We start from the raw sequence: 17056 nt of genomic DNA, 5'->3' as shown, positions 1-17056 counted from the left end.
GAATTGGGCCATTCCCAGCCAATTAAGAGTGAGACATTTGACTGTCCGTCTCTCAAATTAGCTAAGACAAGTGATCCCCAACCAGTGGCTCCCGAGCAACATGTTGCCCACCAACTCCTTTGCCGTTGCTCCCAGTGGCCCCAAAGTAGGTGCCTGTTTTTAAACTTCTGGCTTGGAGGCAAAAAGCCCATGTTTACTGCCAAAAACAGCCTTGTGTAGTCTGCCAGCCCACATTGGGCTACCAAATAACCAATCACAGCCTTTATTAATCACCCCCTAGCAACTTTTTCATGTTTCATCACCAACTCTTTTTTTAAATTTAAATGCTGCACATGGGTAAAAAAAAGTTTGGGGACCCCTGAGCAAGACCCTTGTGTTGGTTACCATTGGGCTGGGTAGGTGGGTAAGGCTACAGTTAGTGCAAATATAAGCACATAGTTCTTGTTTGCAGTGATACTTACACATTCCTATTATTAAGGTACATGTCATCAATTTAATTTGGCCCTTTCCTTAGGTGAAATGAAGTAATTCTCCAGTACATATATAGCTAGCACTTAGAGGCTCCTATGCCATAGTCATATACATCACAGTAAATTAAGAGAGCAAACTATTTTAAGTGCCCTGCCATTAGCTACTTGCATCCTGCATGAGGCTCTGTGATTGAGCTGTTTACTTCAATGACTAGAGGCAAAGTAGACTGAATTAGGCTTCCTTTTATCTCATGAAGCATTACCTCTTGCCAACTGTGTACTGTTCAGCATGGATCTCATGTTAACCCCCCTTTCCACTGGCCATCATTGATGCTGCCTACTGTATATCTTGTATCTCCCACAAGAGACTCTTTAGTGCCTCTTACATTGCATTCCTGTGTTATCGAGCAAGGTTTTTAGAAAGTCCAGCACTTGACCCTCCAGAGAAACACCAGCTTCCCATCTTATCAGTGACTACAGGAGTGTTCTAATTCATTTTAAAGATCTTGGAAACTTCCAGCTATTAAAAAAAATAAGGTCAACAAATTACCTCATTCAAATAAAAGGCTGATGCATTTTGCCTTTCTTCTTGGTTGACCCCTTATAAAAGTGTGAAGAGCCTGCATGGATAGTGCAGATCTTTTGGTTTGAGGTTTGCATCTGAGGTGTATTTGAAAAATTCACACGCTTTTACACATTTCAAAGTTACTTTGCTTGCCGTGGTTTTAGTGTCTGCAGGACTATTAACGCACCTTTTGTATAGAGAGCCATAACTACTACTTTATTGCTTCTTACTTCCTTTCTTCTTACTTCACTTTCTGCACTTATTTTCTGTATTTATCTGTATGAGGGAAGTGAAGTTTCTGGCATTCTAAACTTATATATGCAAACAAGGATTTCCACATCAAAAGATAAATGCAGAGAAAGAATATTCTGAACTTGTAGTAATGTATCACCTGTACGTGGCAGTTCATTTATGCACAATTTATTTGGTCATGTTGCATACTTTATCTGTAGATATCTGGGGATTAAATAACAATGTTAAATGTGGCCATTGTATTTTAATGGTTCAGTATAGGTTGGAAACCTACCTTACTCTTTTATAGAAATACTTAATGCTAACCCTGTGCCCCAGATATCAATGCTGTCGGGCTGACATTTGCTAACTCCCTGACAGCCAACAGTCATGGGTGATGCTTATTGTTATGTTCAAAGCCACTCTGCCTTTTCCACCTTACAGTTATTATCCTGCAATGAAATGTCATGCACATCATGCTGTTCATTTGGTTTGTGAGCCTGGCAGTTTGCTTGCTTTGCTGATGGATTAAAAATTCCTACAGAAAACGGTCATGTCTTTCGAAAATCACAGGTCTGAGTTTCAGCAGCAGCAATGCCACAGGGACTGAAAATAGTAAACTTGGTGATGTTATATGTGTCTTCTCACTTGAGTGTCATGACGTCTTAAGAGGTCAGGTGAAAGCGCTTAATCCCAAAGCCCACATTAGTGTCATGGTTATCGTTCCCGGATGCTCTGTGCCTCTGGAGTCAGCCTGTGCGCTCCTTGAGATTACTGGCACTTTGAGAAATTCTCAGGCCCCTTTTGTCATATCAATTTGTATTTTTACAAAGGCATTAGCTCATTGCATTGCCTCTTATGGAAAAGCCTCCTAAGACTTCAGTCTATCAGTCGTTGGGAGTGTGGGTTAAACACTATATTCAGTTCCTCTTTCCACTCTCTGTCTGCTCCTCTTTCTACTCTGTGTCTCTGACCTTTGCCAAGTCATTAATCTTTCTAGGCCTCATACTCCTAAAATTAGATTGCAAGCTTTCCAGGAGAGGCATTTACTGTACCCGAAACATTTCTTTGTGTAGTGCAGTGACATATAATGATTTAGTTATTGAAAAAATAAATCATAAAATAAGTATGCATTGTATGTAAAGGGAAAAATCTCTGTTTTGTCTTTTTTTATTTTCCCATAAATAGACAATAAACTATGAGGTCATGGCATACGGCCTCATTTATCAAACTGCTTTGCGGTGCAAAATGTAAGAATTATACACAATTTTGCATTCATAAAATGAAAAGATTGCACTCTTATTGCATTTAGCAGAGGTAGCTATAGTGGCAACTATTGTGAATTAGGTGCAAAGGGAACCCTGTTCTTTACACCTGCTTTGTGGCATCAAAGTGCAGGGTTCAGAAGTGTATAAATGGAATGCATGCAAGTGAACCTGATAATTAATGGGAAGAACAATGATTTTGTTTGGAACTTGGAATTAATGTTGTACACTATTTAATAAGTAGATTTTTAGACAGCCGGCCTTTGAAATGCCAGGTTAACTATTATGTTTGACTGTACTTGGCTATGCTGTGAAGCCAGCACTGTAGATGTACTAGAGCACCCCACTTACCCACTTGCAAATAGAAGTGTGTTATATGCATAGAGTCATCTGATGTCCAGTATATTTGTACTTCACCTGGATTTTGTGTTTCTGGAAAAAAAAAGAATTCATTGAAATGAATAAAGAGTTATGCCAGTTTAGCATTTTGCACCTTGCCACCAGCTGGTAATAATGCTACCTTACCAAATTTGTATTCATAAATGTGTTGAAGTTGTCATAATGGAGAACAGCTCCCCTACTGGCTGTGCCAATATCCATGCCGAAACGTATGTGCGCATGTTTAACAAGAAGACAGCCTATATGTATGAATGCTTATCATTTGTGCATATATTCTACCTCTTGGCTACCTTTACTACTGGTATTCAATACTTAAAAAGCATTGTCCAATGAAGCTGGCCCGAACACACCATGGATTCCTCAAAGACAATTGGTTCATGCTAATTTATAGCTTATTTACCTCCATGGACTTTTCATGACACAGAGCCACAAGCCAGTTGCGTGCTTCCAGAATTCCATACAGTTCAAACAGCCGCAGAGACCACTCATATAAGTATTGGAAACTTACTACAGGTACTTGACAAAGAACAGAGCCTTCTGTATTAAAGTTCACAGGATTTGGTCTATCTTTCTGTCATGCTCTGTTTATATCCTGTGGGATTGTAACATCCCAGTTTCTAGTAAGAGAACGCTTTCTAGTTGTTCTCTGGGAGTGCAGAATTTTCGCCAGCTAACCAAAATTTGGCTCGTTACCTTGGGTACAAATATCCGTCATATATAACTTTGTTTTATTTTTCCATTTAATTTTCTTTGTTGATCGCGTGATATTTTAAGTTCAGTATTTTGTGCAGTTTGCAGAAGAAACTGCCCTGCCTTGGTATAAATCAGAGAGAATTCCTGGCCATAAAAGGCAGTGAATGAGAAAAAGAAATAGGGGACTCTGCATACTCTGCCCCTGATTCAGGCTGTTCTAATTGATTGAGTACCCTGGTGCTTTTTCATTATATTCTACATCTCCAAGAAAATGGATCCAGCTCCTCACAAAGAATTATCCCCCTTTAGCCAACATTTAAATCTAAGCTGTCCTCTTTCTCGGGGCATGCCAAACACAGTTCATTTGCTTTTTACTTCATTCACCTACTCTAATAGCATGGCAAGCTATATCTTACATTATAGTTAAGGGATCCCCTTTAAAATATGAAATATATCCAAACCTGTGACAGTTCCAGTTCACATACATGAGGATATATAATCACATAAACATGGGGGTTTGAATGAGAGCAAGTGTTGTGTGTGTTGCTGGCCATAACTGTTAATTAAATCAATTAAGGGGGTGGTCTAACTTGCTCCCCTTGGTTATGCAGAGTGGAATGGATAACTTATCTCAAACAGATATTTTTCATAAAGAAAGTAAAATATGAGAGCGTTAGACATTATATACCCTAAATATTCCTTCTTTGTATATTCGCCCTTATATTGTTAGCAGGGGCTTCAAAAAATTAGCAGCCATATCTGTCATTAGTAAGTAATACTATTTCTGTCCAGTGAAGGGAAACTGCCTAAATGCTGTCAAGCTCAATAGCAACCACAGACATGTCAGCTTCCTAGGAACTGAATCTAAGTTATTATTGCCCGCAGTGCTCCCTGTTACATCCTCACCACAATCCTTATCCACCCCCACCAGGGGTACAAATGCACATGACTAACAAAAAATGGGGTACGTGACAGAATGTATTAACTCTTCATATTAAAAATGTTGATACAAAGAGGTGCAATATAAACAGAAAGCAGTTTAAGGGGAAATCAACTCCATTTATGAATTGTCTGCAATCACCCTTTAAAATATGCATTAATCGTTAGGAAGTATGAGAAAACTAACCAAAATCTGCTTTGATTTTAAGGAAGATTAAACAAAAACAGACCAGGGGAAATGTTCACTAAACATGACTTCACCCCATAGCTTTGTGAATTTAGTCTTTCTTCCCAGTTAGACATATGAAATTATATTTAGCATTGCTTCATATTTTATCAGGCCCCAATGCGTTGAAACACCTTTGATTCAAATCAACAATAAATCATGTGCTCACATACTTATTGTTTATTACAAAAGCCTGGAGTGGCTGCAGGCCCGAAGGCAGACTTTCATAACAGACATTGCTGACATGCAGCAGCTGTTAGGATTCAACATTTGTTGAAAATATAATTTCCATTTTCATTAAAATGTATAAGTGGGGGGGTTGCCATTGTGCTTGACAGTATGGAGAATATCTTTTATCTTTATTTGCCATTTAAGGGGCAGGTATAGAAAATAAGGGGGCAGTTATACTGCTATGGAAGTTTACCCTGCTAATTATTATGAGGATGAACAGTGAAGGTGTTTAGATTTAACAGCGTTGAAGGGTCTGTATTGAAATTAGATTTGTGGGGCTGGCTCTTCTTTCCTTTATAATATGATGCCTCAGAGTTCCTCTGAGCTTCTTGGCCAGTCAAATCACACCCATATTGAGGGGCACCACTGGTTGATGTTATGTGTATCACCCTGGTTAGTCAGAATGCTTGGAGGATATTCTAAGGGAACAAGAGAGCAGAAAAGAAGGGGCCTAAAGACTCGGGTAAGAAATGTATTACACACAACACTTCATAAACAAATACAAAATTGGTAGTGTGTACAATGTTGTGACTTGACCCAACGCCAGTTAAGTTTGAATAGGAAGTAAGACTTATTTATATAAATGACTGCTAATTTATTGTTCTTTGTCTCTTACAGATAGCATGTTTGCAGATACAATGGCCCCTAGTCGCCTCAGCAGTCCCCGACTTAGTACATGCTTGCCTCAAACCAGCCATGATTCTGCTAACTTCAACAACAATGAACTGGAGAACAACCAGGTGGTAGCCAAAATTGCTAACTTGAACTTGGGTCGTTTACCAGCACCAACAGATAATCATTCTATACCCTGTTGCCCAAACAGAAGGCAACGAGCACAGGGTATTCCCACACTGTTGGACATGGAACTTCATTTTCATCCTACACGGGGTGCTGACATCACCCTTTCTCCGGACAGAACAGTGGCATTTACTAACTGGCAGGAGAGTAATAGGACGATAGTATTCACAGAGCGGCCAGTCCATATAGGCGAGACTCTCTTCACTGAGACTAGTCAACTGCCTCTGCCTTACTATGGCTCCCTCTCATTTGGTATTACTTCATGTGATCCAAGCACATTACGGACTTACGATCTCCCAGCCAACCCTGATTATCTTTTGGACAGAAAGGAGTATTGGGTCGTTCACCAAGGGCTGTACACACTGGGCAATTGGGATATCCATAGCTTTTCACTTCTGCCCAATGGCGAAGTTCACCATGGTATTAACGGGAACAATCGTGGAATGCTGATGTGTGTAGACACCTCCCAGCCTTTGTGGATGTTCTTCTCTGTTCAAGGCATTATCAACCAGATAAAGATTATGGGTATGTAATGAATGAATCTTTTGCTTTTATTCGTAGATTATCTTATTGTGTTTTTTTTATTATTATTGATAAAGTTCTTGGATGAAAATGAAATACTGTTTTACATTTGGGTCTTACATATACTCAATAAATTTCATAGAGGTTGGACAATAATCTTTGGTTCATGCATGTGAGTATTTACCATAGATACCAAATATTCACGTGCATGAACCATGCTTTTTTGCCTTCTTGGGAAAAGCAAAAGTATTAAAATGTCCAGAAATGCCTCAGGTTGCTTCCCATGCAATGTAATGCACCTCATGAAGCCTATAGCTATAGCCTGCATTTGGTTTCCTGAATACATAAAAATTATAATTATGTAGATCTGAATTTAGCTATAGCAATTGTATGAGAAAGGGTTGGCTCTAATCCACATCACTCAATTTATTAGCAAATAAATATCAAAAGATAGTAGAGATATAATCTCATGTAAAATGTAGTTCTAGCATCCAATTAGGTGGAATTCAATTTAATGTTTACTCTTGTTCCTCATTCTTTGCAAATAGCAGTTTGTACAGGATAAAATGTTACTGTTCCTGACTCTGCAACATATCTTTAAATGTGTTTGCCTTTAGGCCACCATGGGACAGCTTTTTGTGGTTTTGCAGTTTCCTCTCTGCATCAAAAACCATGAGACCAAGTGCATTTCCCAAGACCTTTAGAATTCAATCTCTGCCCCGACTAAGGAAGTGTCTCCTGACTCTCAGAGTTATTTTTATTTGTGGGATAATATCTGGTTTGTAAGGTCTGCATGTGGAGGAGGCTTGTGATTTAGGAATTGTCCAGGGCTTCTGTGGGAGCAAACTCCATTCTTTATATAATAATAACATTCAAGGGCCACATTATACAAATTTGTTACAGCTTGAATGATCTACATTTATTAAAAAAATATGTGAAATCAGTGTTGGCTTAGATGCAGTGCCTATGTTTATGTAGCCAATGATTTCATCTTAGACCGAATTGCCAGCTAACCAAACAGCAAAATAAGATATGTAGGCATCTCAACACATTATATTGTAAAATTACTGCTGGGTGTATCTTATATGTAGAATTGTGTACGCATTTTCAGACTGGACAATGTCTGTGTAGTATAAAAATGAATGATTAAATAATACTTATTTCACTTTCAGGTACTGTGCAGTCCAGTGTTCTTTCTCCCTCTGGCTCACCAAGTGGTTCCCCGTATGACAGTGATTCAGATATGGCCTTCAGTGTAAACCGGTCCTCTTCAGCATCTGAGTCTTCATTAGGTAAGTTTATATGTACTTTAATAGGTTATTACAGATATTTGCACTAGCTTGTAAGAAATCATTTTCCCACTAGTTCTATGTCCATATAAGTAATGTCAAATAAAATAGGAAAGAATCTATGTAATATAATGAAAGATAGCATTTTAGTTGACATTCTTGAAGGATATAGATAAAGGGTAAAGATATATTTATTTATAATGTACAGATATAATTAGTATTTAGTCTTTGGTATGAACTATCAAATTTCGTTGATGTTTGGATAACAAATAATCATTTCTTTTTTTCAGTGACTGCTCCAAGTTCCCCACTGAGCCCTCCTGTGTCACCCGTCTTTGCCCCTCCCGAACCACAAGGAAACAAAGATGGAGAATGCGCAGTCTGCTTTGACAATGAGGTTGAAACAGTCATCTATACTTGTGGTCACATGTGCCTCTGCAGTAGCTGCGGTTTGAAGCTCAAGAGGCAGGTTAATGCCTGCTGCCCCATTTGCCGGAGAGTTATAAAAGATGTCATCAAAACGTATCGTCCTTAAACATTTCCCCTTTATACAGGGGCCTCGTGTGGACCTTTTATGTGACTTTTCTAAAGGTGTTAAATCAGGGATTGTCCGCTCATGGAAACCATACTTTTTAATTTGGCTTTGGAATTAAATATAAGGGTTTAAGTCTTCACTGCCTAATCAGTTCTCCCCATCTTTCTCCCAATGGCTTTTCCAGCAGATATCCAGGTGATAGCACGTGGCCAAATTTGGTGCATATTCTCAGGGTTTCAACATGTCCAAACATTCTTTTCCCCAAAAATGATAAATTATTTTGTGAGAAAAGCAATAGGCTGAAAAATATCATCAAGTGAGAAAAGTTTCTAGAGTCTTTTCACATCAGACCATTTGCACCTGGGGCCATGGTCATTGCCAATACTTGAGTTTTGTATTTAAGGCAGTACCAGCAGTAAAAAGTAATTTGAGAATTATCATCCTGTAAAATGATAAATATAGGGCCATGTCCATTGCTTGGCAGTGGTTATTGCTAGAATGGCTTGGCACACAGAGTATGTATAAAAAGGTTTATTAACATGCTGCCTTAGTTTGTGTTGCACTGGCGATGTTGCTGGTGGGGTTAAAAAGGTGCTTATGTCTCTCACAATTATCATTTTGGGCAGTTCCATAAAAAGAAAAAACTACAAAATACCCTGTATATTTATATATATATATATAACAGTTATTTCATGTATTGACAACATTCATTTAAAATACAGGATTAAATTCATACACCCCTATATTAACCACAGCACAGCTGCAACTTTCTGTAGCCCAGCACTTCTTTATTGCTGTGATTTCCCTTCAGAAATGTCATTTGCTGTTTAGTACCCACATTATACCTGTATATGCACAGTGTAATCTCTAGTAATCTAAGAAATAATAGAAAAGAATTCAGTTGGCAGTTGGTTGTTGGGACCTGTAGTTTCACAATAGCTTTTCTGCCAGAGGATACCTACTGCTAATGTGCTTTCAAATACATTTCTGGGCTAATCTGATGATTCCATACTGGCCATCCTTAATTCTAAATGAACTGCAACCTGTACAGAGCCACTATCAACTATACAGCAGTTGCTGAAAAGTTGCTGATTTGTTTATCCAGGCTTTAACTGGAATCACATTTCTTTTCTTGTGTTTGAGAAGAGAGGAAGACATCCCAGTCCAGTATAGCTTACACTGTTATAGGTGCTATTCCTTTTCTGTTTTTTTCAGGTATTAACCAGTTTTTAAACCATAAAATCTTATGGAGCCAACAGTGTGAACTGGATGTTTCTGTACATTTTTAACACTGTATTAATGTTACCAGGCTCTACAGAAATATGTTTTATGTACTCCCACAGGCAGGAGCATCTCTCAACATTTCCTGATATAGTCACATTCATTTGTCCGGTGGGGGTAACTATTTGCCCAAAGCAGAACTGCTCAGCAGGAGTTTGCTTTGAGCTGCACTACTAAGGACAAACAGGGTTCATTTTTAGAAACTTGCCATTTCTTGGCCAGCATAATGAGATAGACTACAACATTAAACCAGAAGTCCAGGAGGAGCTTCTTTCACAAAACAGTATTGTAATTCCAGAGGGACATTTAAATATTGGACTGTGTGAAGTCATGGTGTAAATGAGACTTCTTGTTGTTGATGTGTCTAAGTAGGAACTTTTTGTAGGTAGCTCTGTGTTCTTGTGTGTTCTGTAGTTGATGTTTTATAATAGAAGCCCCAGTGAGTTTAGTTCTGGCAGTGGCTTTTTCAGGCAAGAAGATATAAGATAGAGAGGTGGTTGTGCAGTAAGTTTATGGGGAAAGAAGAGATTTGGAATGAAGCATGTGAATTGAAGCTAGCACAATAAAGCTGTTCCAAGATGGCAGCTTAATAAGGGAAGCCATTGTATCCCTACAGCTCCTCTATGGTTACTTTCTGCTGGCTGAACGGAAGTCTACTTTGAAAAATAATGAGCAGTTTTCACGCCCACTTGAAGAAATGATAACAGACTGAAAACATTTTCTCAAACTAGGCAAGACTTGTTTCATTGAGGAATATTCTCCACTCACTTTCAGTCTATATAGATTGATTTACACAACCCAACAGAGTATTTTTGAGAAATGACACCAGCATTTAATTCAGCTGGATATAGATATACTAAGATTAGATCATGATGAAAGTATTCTCCAATAATCAAACATTCACAAATGTCCATAAAGGAGAATGGCAAATGTTAACTTTCTTTTTAATATGGGCTTTACTTTGTTTGCTGAATTTCGCTTAGTGAGGGGAACTACTTTTACTGTTGCTGCTTTGTGATAGCTGTACCTAGAGAGTTGTTTTCTGCTGCAGCTGCTACACTTGTCCATTAATGATCATTTTCTTCTGCCCATTTCCCACCAATGACATTAGACCATGCCCTCTAGTCCACTAACTCACAACTCTTGCTAGATTCTTAAAATGGGGATTTTAACACTACAGTAGGCCTATGAATGGAGATATGGAAGTTTATGGCTAGGCACTAGAACAAAGAAGTCTTATCCAAGGCTGAATTTTTTTGTAGAAGTTATTGAAAATAAAACAAGGGGAAACATATTATAAAGTCATCTCTTAATATCCCCAATAGACAAATGTAACAAAAAAAATATAGCTTTTAGAGTTCAAATATGATCATATTACATTTTACCTTTAATGGCATATATTGCAGATTTAGCCATTTATACTGTACAAAATAGCGGAGCCATATTATTTTAGGTTAAGTTTGGATTGGCTGTAAAAACCACTTTACATAATTTTTTACTCATTGTTAATAATCTGGCAAATTTGAGTAACATGGACAAGTAATAGATATATGACAGTATAGGAGGTAACTGTGCTTGGTTACCTAGCAATGTAAATGTTATATAGTGTTTAATGTGGATCTTAGTGAAGGAAATATACTTGTAAAATATATTTAAATTATTTATTGATCTCCCGTGTTTCCCCATTTCTCCTTAACATTGTAATCACAAGTTTATTATGGATTTTTTTTTTTTAATTTAGAAGTTTTTGCTAAACAGTGCATTGTGGGTAGGCCACACCATGTGATGGGGATGTGATAGTAGTCTGTTATTTTGAAGCAGAGCACATTTACACACAATTTATCATATCTTTAGTAACATGGCACTGACTTGGAGACACAGTATGTGAAAAGCTGAAATTCAGTTCTGTTGTATTTGGTTGTTTTGGTATTATTGCTATATTAGATCCTCAGACCTAAGAATTTCCATTTGTGATCACTGCGTTGCTTTCGGAAGTGTCCTATACAGTGTATTGTATTCTGGAACACATTGAAACTTTAAGGAATTGTGGTAAAAATATCAGGGACTCCGGCTCATAAGGCTTTTCCGAAGAGACCTCAGGATTTTTTTTTAAAGTAAGGTTGGCACAACAACGGTGCCTAATAGAGCTGTACTCTGTATAATAATCACCTCTTCTTAATGGTTTCCACTCTTCTGATTTGCTGGAGTTTTAAGCCAATCAAGTTTTATAAGGATAAGTAAACTATTGATTATGGGAATTAAGGCATAATGTTGCTGAATGCACGCTTTGCTTTGGGAGAACTGAAACTGCAAGGATGCAGCCCAAAATGGTGGTAGCAATTTGTAAAAAAAATATTTTCAGTTTTTTTTTATAAAGATTATAGCTTTCTCATCTGCCGATACATCATACACTGGAAGACATGGTGCATCAGCAGATGAATTTTTCAAATTGCCCAATCCATGAACCACTATCCACGGTACAAAGTTATTGGTCTGGATTGTCTGGCCACCATACCTTAGTGACCTTTGTATATAATACAATTGTATTGGTAAGTGTATGACAAGTTTACTAACATGGGCCTGGCAGTTAGGAATGCATAGGCATTACATTAATGGTGGCACCATCTCTTTGGCTAGGGATATCCAACAACATATTCTAAAAGCCACGGGGAGTTCAGCCAGATCTTAAAGGTGTATTGCTAAGAGCTGGAAAACCATTGTTATAGTATTTATAATAGTGATAAATATATAAAATGTGATCAGTTTAACTGAGGTTGGTTAGGAACAGGTTCTATAGTCTTCTGTAGGTAAAATACATAGTATTACATATCATCCATGTGGTTTGATCCACAGAATACAATGAAACCTACTGACAGCCAGTCACTCTTAGGGCGAAACACAGAGCTACTAGTAGCAGCTACTTGTTACGGCTACTAAAATAGACAATGCTGATCATTTACTGATAACTGTCTCTACGTGTGTTTTAGCAGAGGCAATTCTCAGTAGCCATGATACGTAGCTGTTACTATGTAGCCCCATGTGTCTTCATCCTTATGATTTAACTTTTTGGGGTTATCAGAGTCTTGGATAGGTTGTGCCTCCACTTTGCCAAGCCAAATCTAAGCAGGTATAACGTTTCCTGTCTACAGCAAACGTCCCTGTAAGGTGTACTTAATCCTTCTCCGCTTTCCAGAAAGACAATCGTTTGTACAATTAATGTCATTCTTTGTAACTTAGAAGCTTATAATGGAAAGGTAAATGATTTGTATAGCAGATGTCTGTGCCTTAATAAGGGTGTTTGTGCACTTTTTATATTCAAACAAAAGAAAAATCTAAAAAAAAAAATAATGACACATTACATGTTAGTTTTATATAATTACCACTGGTAACTGCTTTTTGATATTTGAGTGAAAACTGTATATTTCACAGTTTATTTTTTCCCTCAGAAAAACAAACAAAAAAAAAAACAACTTTTTTGAATGATGTTTGGAAAATGATCTTTGGAAAAAATCCTGTTGAATTCTGGTTCATGACTGTGATGACTGTGATATCTGTGCTGCCTTGTAAGCTTAAAGGAGCCCGCATAAACGGCTCCCGGTTTTCTTTGCACTTTGTTCTCCATGATTTTGTGTCGTGATTGTGATACTTTTGTCATTGTATATTTTTCTCTGTTTTGCATCAGTACCATTACTTTAGTTCAAATACAAATAAAAAATTAAGCCTGTTAAACTCAAGGGTATTAGTATTTTTTTGTGCCACAGAAACATATTTGTATCAATATTCATTACAAGGCTGTTTGCCTTAAAGGTCCATTTTCGGGTTTACAGAAAGAAAAAATCAAAGCAATCCGCAGCTTCTCATGGAAATCTGGGCACTGAGGTCACTGTTTAATCAAAGTTGCTGGATGAGCTTTCATTTAAGAGCTTCCATTTAAATAAAAAGAAATAAATAAGGTTCTTTGGGCAGAATAATATTCATATATTTTACTAAGCTTTGGCATAAAAATAAAGTTCATGTAATGCAAGCTTAGAAAAAGTCTGCTCTCTTATAAGGGTCACTATCCTTTAGAATTGTGAAAAACATGCTGGTATTTTCAATCAGAGACCATCAGAAAAAGGTAGGTATTCAGTGGAAAATATTATTTTCTACTAATATGTGCCAAAGGCACACATACATGCTACAGTGTATAGACAGAGCTGCGTCATTTACGCCCATACTACTTCCTGTTCCTGTCAGAGCTGCATTATTCCTGGTCATGTGATCTCTGAGGGAGCACACAGCCCATCCCTAAATGGTGGATATATTTACTGATATATATATTCCAGTTTGCTAAGATTCTTTAATAGGCACTTATTGGGAAATAAAGTTCATGATATATTAGTTTTCCAGTAACCCTGGGGCTGCTGCCCTAATGTTACCCCTCAGCCAGAGCTGGAACTAGGGCACAATGCCTAGGGCACAATGGTGGGGGGACACTGAGCAGGTACCTCCCCTGCCTTTCCTAGTTCTGCCTGTCTTTCCCCCGCTAATCTGTACTGTCCTTTCCTGCCAGCCACCCCCCCCCCCCCACAGTGAAATTGTGCCTGCACACATGTGTTCTTCAGTCATGCTGGTGTGCGAGGACGAGGCTTGACCCACCCCTGCCCCAGCAAACCCTGCGCTTACCTCTTTGACATCGAAGTTGGTTAAAAGGGGGCTGCATGGCTAGTGCAGAGAGTGCTATTGCACTGTTTGCACTAGAAGAGTCAAATTTTAGACCTTGAAGGTATTCTAAAAAACCTCATATATATTTAGCAAGGCGGCATCTGTAAATTGTAAAAAACTCACCAAGGTAAACAGGATGGTCCAGGTGCTCCGGCCCCAGACCCTCCGCTCTAAACGTCAAAACAAGAAAAAAAGGAGAAGGGTACTCTGGCAATCCAAAAACAGCCCATTCAAATAGCTAAAAAGATAAAACGTTATTATACACTCATGCCTGCCGTGTTTCGTGTCCATCTGACACTTAATCATAGGCTTTGAAGGGATTCTGTTTTGATTTTTATGATGTACGTTTTTTTTCAAAATTACACTGTTTACATAGCAAATAATTCAGTCTACCATTTAGAACTGTATTCTCGAACCACCAAATGAGTCTGAGCTTTCAGTGGGAGTCAGTTACATAGTTACATAGGGTTGAAAAAAGTCCATCAAGTTCAACCCTTCCAAGTAAACCCAGCACACACAACCTATACTTACCAATCTGTACACTCACATACATAAACTATATATATACAACCACTAATACTAACTGTAGATATTAGTATTACAATAGCCTTGGATATTCTGCTTGTTCAAGAACTCATCCAGGCCCCTCTTAAAGGCATTAACAGAATCTGCCATTACAACATCACTAGGAAGGGCATTCCCCAACCTCACTGCCCTCACCGTGAAAAACCACCTACACTGCTTCAAATGGAAGCTCCGTTCCTCTAATCTAAATGGGGGGCCTCTGGTGTGCTAATCGTTTTTATGGGAAAAAAGAACATCGCCCATCTGCCTATAATCCCCTCTAATGTACTTGTACAGAGTAATCATGTCCAATCGCAAGCACCTTTTTTCCCAGAGAAAACAACTCCAACCTCGACAGTCTAACCTCATAGTTTAAATCTTCCATCCCCTTAACCAGTTTAGTTGCACGTCTCTGCACTCTCTCCAGCTCATTAATATCCTTCTTAAGGACTGGAGCCCAAAACTGCACTGCATACTCAAGGTGAGGCCTTACCAGGGCCTTGAGTCCCTTGAGTCGATGCCCTTTTTTATACAAGACAGCACTTTATTTGCTTAAGTAGCCACCGAATGACACTGCCTGGAATTGCTACACATTAGAACTTCTTTCAGATAACTGTTTCTCCTACTCAATGAAATTGGAGGAGTCATGAGCCAGACTTGAATTTTTTTGCCATTGAGTGCTTTTCTGATATTCTTTATTAACTGATGCATTTAAAAAAAAAAAAAAAATGTTTTCCCATGACAGTATTTCTTTAAAGCTATTTCAGTGCTTAAAGGAGAACTAAAGCTTAACTAAATAAGTAGGCTAGAAACTTTGTGCACTATGGTTTTGGGCTCCTGTACCAGCCCAAGGCAACCACAGCCCTTTATCAGGGAAGATCTGTGCCCCAAAGATGCCCGGGTAGCTCCCCCATAGCTCCCCCATCTTCTTTTCTGCTGATTCCCTGCACATGCTCTGTGCTGCTGTCATTTTCCTGAGCTTGGGGACCCACTCACAATATACTGTATATATAGAATATAAATGTCACAATATAAGGCTGATTAGTAATTAACACAGATGATTACTGCATGGCAGCTCAGAAACCAGTGCAATTAGCATCAGAATGTATTAACCAGTCCTGTAGCTTCAGCTTATATGACACACAAACCTTATTTTCTGCTTGATCATTTGTGACAACCCCTAAGCTTGGCTTCTCAGAACATGTGAGTGCCAATGACAAGATGGGGAGCTCCTATGACAACTTTGAAGACCTGGATCATTATTACTATAGGGATGCTAAACCTTTAGGCTGGGGCAGTAAGTTCAGTATATAAAATATGGCATTTTTAGCCATATTCTTTTAGGGTTTAGTTCTTCTTTACCAGAGGTATTTTTTTCCATCCCTAGTGCTCACATGGCAGGAGTGGTTCTGCTGCTTTGGGTAGATAACAGTTTAAAGGAAAAAAAAAATAAAAATATATATATATATATATATATGTAGAGAGAGAGAAATCATAAAATATGAACAATAATTTTGACTATAATACTGATTTGATTAAAAAAACAATATAGACACTAAGTACTTACAGTAACAGTGAAGAATGCATAACATAGTTGCTATAAGGGGGGGGGGGGGGTTGTGGCCACCCCTGCTTTACCCCTCTTAGTAATAATACCTACATGGGCTCATAGTAGTAGTCGCTCCCAGCACCTAACAAAACAGAAAGAAGTCATTAACCATTTTACTGCCAACGACATATGGGATACGTCGTGGCAGAAAAATGGTTTAACTGACAACGACGTGTCTCATATGTTGTTGTCAGATAAAGGATTCTCTCTGCAGTGACGATGAGAGCCCCCTGGGAAATGAGCCAGGAGGGCTGTCATGTCGGTCCTGCGACGAGATTGTTGCAGGACCGACCTACAAGCAGCAGACGCGATGCTGCTTCCTCCTTCCACCCCAGCACCGGCCCACTGACTTCCTGATCCAGGACTGCAGCATGGAGGACAGAGCAGCGATCTGATCTTCAGGACAGGAATGGTGATTTTTTTTTTGCACTTACACAGACACTTACATGCATTTATACACATTTACATACATTTACACATACTTACATCACACAATTTAACAGTTTTTATTTTCTTTTGTTGTTTTTTTTTAATTTTTCACACTTATATACACTCATATACACACTTACACACTGTCAACTTTTACACATGTATACACAAACACTTTAGTTTTTTTTTTTCATTTTACCACTCTGTTTTTAGTTTCTTTCATTAAAAAGTGTTTGTTTTGACAGCGTGACTATTGGATCAGATATTCTGACCACGAATCGTGTGACTTATTTTATTGTTTCACTG

At 38.3% G+C, this 17056-nt stretch overlaps 1 protein-coding gene across 1 annotated transcript in view; it reads left to right on the top strand.

Annotated features, from left to right (window-relative positions):
* The window catches only part of neurl1b (neuralized E3 ubiquitin protein ligase 1B), a 54591-nt gene extending 41416 nt beyond the window's left edge, over positions 1-13175 (top strand). The window contains exons 3-5 of the mRNA XM_002941547.5: positions 5638-6342; positions 7512-7631; positions 7919-13175. Of these exons, the coding sequence (XP_002941593.1) occupies positions 5638-6342; positions 7512-7631; positions 7919-8163 (1070 nt within the window). The 3' untranslated portion in view covers positions 8164-13175. The remainder of the gene's footprint in view (positions 1-5637; positions 6343-7511; positions 7632-7918) is intronic.
* The last annotated feature ends 3881 nt before the right edge of the window (positions 13176-17056 follow it).

Source organism: Xenopus tropicalis, chromosome 3 (genome assembly GCF_000004195.4).
Source record: "Xenopus tropicalis strain Nigerian chromosome 3, UCB_Xtro_10.0, whole genome shotgun sequence".
In the NCBI taxonomy this organism is placed as follows: Eukaryota; Metazoa; Chordata; class Amphibia; order Anura; family Pipidae; genus Xenopus; species Xenopus tropicalis.
Note: the sequence above shows the minus strand (reverse complement) of the source record. Positions and strands in the feature narration are given on the sequence as shown.